This window comes from Elephantulus edwardii, unplaced genomic scaffold (assembly GCF_000299155.1).
Source record: "Elephantulus edwardii isolate Elephantulus edwardi_28Jun2011 unplaced genomic scaffold, EleEdw1.0 scaffold00471, whole genome shotgun sequence".
NCBI lineage: Eukaryota > Metazoa > Chordata > Mammalia > Macroscelidea > Macroscelididae > Elephantulus > Elephantulus edwardii.
Window position 1 is genome coordinate 617,150 of NW_006400221.1, and position 5,809 is coordinate 622,958.

At 37.7% G+C, this 5,809-nt stretch overlaps 1 protein-coding gene across 1 annotated transcript in view; it reads left to right on the plus strand.

The window, feature by feature from the left end:
- LOC102863247 (cytochrome P450 4X1-like) overlaps nucleotides 1-5,809 on the plus strand; it is a 102,770-nt gene that overhangs the window by 61,008 nt on the left and 35,953 nt on the right. The window contains exon 7 of the mRNA XM_006902914.1: nucleotides 5,305-5,411. Within this exon, the coding sequence (XP_006902976.1) occupies nucleotides 5,305-5,411 (107 nt within the window). The remainder of the gene's footprint in view (nucleotides 1-5,304; nucleotides 5,412-5,809) is intronic.

The window sequence follows — 5,809 nt, forward strand, 5'->3', positions numbered from 1 at the left end:
AAAAATTCTTTCATTGTTTTACAAACCCTTCCCCAGGTCCACTCCACCATGTAGCCATCACTCTAGACTCCTGTCATGACAGAAATACCTAATCACATATCCCTTTTAAACAGTTTCTCCTTCATCTGTTTCAGTGCAGTATAAATTCTTGAACCCATCTTTCTCAGTCTCCCCCCATCCCCGAGGTCAGCCCTCTTTTACAACAGTGGCACCATACAATATTTCTCGTTTTGTGACTGGCATACTTCACTCAACATAATGTTCTCCAGAGTCAACCGTTTTGAATAATATTGCATGAGTTCCTTGTTTTTCAATGCAGCATAGTATTCTATTGTTTGAATATACCACAGCTTCCCTATCCATTCATTTGTTGATGGGCACTTAGGTTCTTTCCAATTCCTTGCTATTGTGAGCAAAGCTGCAGTAAACATGGGTGTGCATACATCTGCTTGAGTGGCAGTTATGGTCTCTTTGGGGTATATTCCCAGTAGTGGAATTTCTGGGTCAAAAGGTGTCTCTATTTGCAACTTTTTGAGAAAGCGCCATATTGCATCCCACAGTGGTTGCACCATTTTACACTCCCACCAACAATGAGTAAGGGTTCCAGTTTTTCCACAACCTCACCAGCATTTGTTGCTTGCTATTCTATTAAATTTTGCTGTTCTGACTGGGGTGAGATGATATCTCATAGTTGTTTTGATTTACATCTCTCTTAGAGCTATGGATTTTGAACATTTCTTCATGTGCTTGTTAGCCATCTGAGTGTCGTCTTCGGTGAAGTGCCTGTGCATATCCTGTGCCCATTTTTCGATTGGATTATTCATCTTGTTGTGGTGCTCAAGTATTTTATAAATTCTGCATATAAGTCCCTTATCTGATATGTTATTACCAAATACTTTTTCCCAGTCGGTGGCTTCCGTTTTTACCCTGTTGAAGAAGTTTTTGGATTTGCATAGGGATTTGAGTCTTAGAAGATCCCATTCATCTACTGTATGTTCTCCTGGTTGTATCTTTTCCAGGATACTGGGAAGACTGTTTATGTTGTGGATTAGGACTTCTAGAGTTGTTCCTAGCTTTTCTGTAATGAAGTTTATAGTCATTGGTTTTAGTCCAAGTCCATGATCCACCTTGAGTTGGTTTTTGTGTATGGAATGAGGTATGGGTCTTGCTTGAGTCTTTTGCAGGTACTTTTCCAATTTTTCCAGCACCATTTGTTAAAAAAGGCTGTCATTTCCCCACTTAACTGATTTCATCTCCTTGTTAAAAATCAGTTGACCATAGATAGATGGGCTCATCTCTGGATTCTCAATTCTATTCGATTGATCTATGTGTCTGTCGTTGTACCAGTACCATGCTGTCTTTACCACCATGGCAGTGTAGTAGAATTTGCACTTGAAAAGTCAACTGTCAGAGATCTCTCCAGAATACTGAAGAGCAATGATGTCAGTCTGGAGTATGTGTGATCCAGGCCATAGTCTTCAGATCCATCAAGTGAAGTACTACTCATAGTAACCCTATGAACAACAGATCTGATTACTGTCCTATCTTGTACCAACTTCACAATCTCTAACATACTCAAGCCCATTGCTGCAGACCAAGTAAATTCATATGGTTAAGAGTATTCCTCTCTTCTGCAATCCCTCCATATTTCCAACCATGATGTCCTTCTAGCAGTTTCTCCATCCTTGCTTCCAACGAGCACTGTGGATGCACCTTCTTCAAGACAAATCTGTTTGGTTTGACAGTCCATGGGATAATTAGTACTCTTCTCCAAAACCACAGATCAAAGGCATCAATGTTTCTTCTATTGTTCTTATTCATTGTGCAGCTCTCAACACCATAGCAACTGTTTGAAAAGAGCATCATTGCACTTCTGTAATCCTCAGAGAAGTTTTGATTTCAGACTTTCCCAGTACAATATATCTCCTGTTCTCCTGACTGCTGGTACTATGTATATTGCTTGTGAATCGAAGTAAGATAAATAATTGACTTTTCATACTAAGGAAAGTTTATATATTTATTTAGTTCTTATGTGGAATCTTTGATACTTTTCCCACATTATTTAAAATGTTACTATCATGTCAGTTTTTTAATGATACCTTTTTATTCCCATTTATTATCCATATAACTATCAATGATCATATACTATTTTCTCCTATGTCTTATCTTCCTATTTTTAGTTACATTATTTTAACTTGTAATGTTTGTGTTTATGTCTTTTTCTTACACTGAAGTTGCTATCCCTAGATTTGGGATTAAATTTGTTAAATGCCAACCTCAGTTAAACTGCTGTCAAGTACTTTTCCAAAGTGGTAAAGAACAAGGATGTCTATTTAAAAAGTAAGATGTGCCCAATCCAAACCATGATATTTTCAGATACTTTCTATGTCTCTAAAAGTTGAACAATGTATAATGGTAGTATAAGAATTTATGCCTTTGAATATCTCATGGACTTCCAAAAGAATAGACAAATCAGTCTTAGAGGAAGGGCCACAAGCAGCTCCTTAGAATTAAGTGTGGTGAAATTTCATCTCACATACCTTGAGCATGTTATCAGAAGGGATGAGCCCTTGAAATAGGACAGCATGCTGGGAAAAATAGAGGGCCAGAGAAAGAGATGAAGATCCCCAACAAGATGGATTGACACGGTAACAGTAACAATCATCTTGAATATATCAGAGACAGTGAAGATGTTGCAGGATATAGTAAAATTCAGATCTCTTGCTCATGGAGTAACTATGATTCATAGTTAACTCAATGACACCTAACAGTAACAAGGGATCATTTAATTATATGAAGCTCATTCTCTTCAGATTCCTCAGGAAGGAGTTCTAAGTATAAAAATGTACTTGTATAGCCTTTATACTTTAACTATACTTTGGCTTGCTATAACATTTTAAATGTACACATTCTTTCTTTGGGTTATACTCTACTATAACATAAATTTCTTTATTATTCCTGAAAATTATGAAGAGATCACTATTTGTTCCCATTCCCAAGAAAGATGATCCAACAGAACATAAGAATTATTGAACAATATCACTAATATTACATATAAGGAAAAATACTGCCAAGGATCATGCCAGACATTCAACTTCTTAGGAGAGGCTGTGGTAATAGAGATTGCAGATGGCAGATGGATCCTGGATGAAAGCAAAGAATACCAGAATAATGTCTATTTATGTTTTTTGGACTATGCAAAGACATTTGACTTTGTTAATCATAATAAATTATGGCTAATATTAAGGCAAATGAGAACTCCAGAATACTTGATTGTGCTCATGCAAAACCTAGACCTAGACCAGGAGGTGTTGTGTGAACAAAGCAAGGGAATACTGAATAATTTAAAATTAGGAAAGGTGGCATCAATGTTGTATCCTTTCTCCATAACTATTTAATCTATATACTGTGAAAATTATTTGAGAAGCTGAACTTTATGAAGAAAAATTTGGCATCATGATTGGAAGAAGGCTCATCAATAACTTCCATTAGGCAGATGACACAACTTTGCTTGCTGAAAGTGTGGGGGATGTGAAGCACTTGAAGAAGGAAAAACACTGCATGCTTCAGTATGGATTTCATCTCAACATCAAGGTGGGGGGGAGTCCTCACCATTGGACTGATAGGTAACATTTTGATAGACAAAGAGAGGACTGATACTGTCAGCAGCTTCATCTTACTTGGATCCACAGTCAGTACAGTTGGTATCAGCAGTCAGGAAATCAGGAGATATATTGCACTGGGTAAGTCAACAGTCAGGAAATCAGGAAACATATCACACTGGGAAAGTCTGCAGCCAGGGACCTCTCCAAATTAATGAAGAGTAATGGTGTCAGTTTGAGGACAAAGATATAACTGATTCAGGCCATGATCTTTTCACTTACTTTGTTATGCATCTGAGATCTGAGAAATTATCAAGAATGACATGTGAAGAATTGATGACTTTGAACTGTGGTGTTGGAGAAGAGTGATTAAGTTCCCATGGACTTACAAAATTAAAAATAGGTATGTTTTGGAGAAGGCGCAGCCAGAGTGCTCCTTGGAGGCAAGGATGGTAAAGCTCCATCTATCATATTTTGGACATAGTGCTAAGAGATGCTACTCCTTGGAGAGAGACATCATGTTTGAAAAGATGGAGAGATGATGAAAGAAAAGAAGTCCCTCAGCCGTGTGGGTTGACACAGTGACTGCAGCAGGGTCTTTGAGTATGTCAGAGATTGTGAAGATGGCACAGTGTAGGACAGTGTTCAGATTGGTTATTCGTAGAGTTGCTATGAGTTGTACTCAGCGTGATGGCAGCTAACAAGAAGAACAACATCCTACGCTCCAAATCCTTGAGAGTTATTTGGTCTTTTTCATGGTATTTCTGTGGACTTCCACCCACCATGTTTACTGTCTAAAGTACTTTCATACTTTTGCTTAAATATGTGTGTGTAAGAGTTGGGTGTCGTTTCAGTTTTTTTTAGGCATAGAATGGTCCCTCTCAATGTACTAATTAAAGAATTATCTTTGCAAGAAGTTTTATTTGATTATGTTTGTAAATATTACTTCTGATTCAAGTTTTTGTTCTGTTTTATTTTAAGCCCTCCAGTTATATGTATGTTGGAATTTCTTTACCTCTCTTCCATTTTGCCTCATTTCATTTGCTAACTTTTCTACCTGATAATTGAGGAAGAGAAGGATAATTAGTTACTGGCGTTTGAATTTGAAATCTCCTTTTTTATATTACCTCCTCTGATGGCCTAGTGCAACAAGCTGCACTGCAATCTCAAAGGCACATGGTTCAAGTCCATTGGCTGTTCTGCAGGAGAAAGATAGGCAGTCTCCTCCTGTGTGATAACTGCCTCTGAAAACCTGCCAGAGGGTCAGTTATGGATCAGTTCTGACTCAATGGTACACCACCACCACTACCTAGTACTATAAGCCAAGGAGGCCAGGTAGCATAGGGGTTAAACCATCAGTTGATAATATAAAAGTGGAGAGTTTGAACCTACCAGCTGCTCTGTGGAGGAAAGATGTTACAATCTACTTCCATAAAGACTGTATCCTCAGAAACCCAATGCGAAAATTCTACTTTATCTTGTAGGGTTGCTATGAGTCAGAATTGACTTCATGACAATGAGTTTAGTGACATAAGCTATGATTTTGAGCTACTATGTATTATTTGAAGCTTTAATCAGAATGTGTTCATTCATTTTGACTTTAAAAAAATGGGCAAAATCTGAAGTTATTCATGGGCCATGATTTGTCATTTAACTGACTTTGCTATTGCTTTAGTAATGGGTAACAATTATTCTACCTCAGAAAAGATAGTACAGGACAGAAAAAAGTCTCTCCAGGATGAGAAGAATCAGGACAATGTTCAGAAGAGGAAATACCAGGATTTTCTGGATTTTGTCCTTTCTGTCCAGGTAAATATTCCAAATTTCTGAGTTTATTTAAATAGCTGATTAACTATGTGGATGGGCAGGTGAGTAGGGCTGTTTTAAGAAGATGAAGCAAAATTTATTGACTAAATTTAATGGTAATTTGAATTGATGATTTGCCTTCATTTGGTTTGGGGGGAAACAGAATCCTGAATCTTTATGGTCAGTTAAGACTAAATTCTTATTAATTTTTTTTATTGGGAAAAACATATTGGGGGTACAAGGAGGTGAGGGTTGGGGCAGAAGGGTGAGGATGGGCCAGGATGCAGTTGCAGAGCTGCAGTTTGGTCGGTAGGGGGAGCAGGTGAAGGAAATAATGAGGGTCCAGAGGGAACCAAAACCTACAGAGGAATGACAAGCATTTTCCAATGGTAATTAAACCA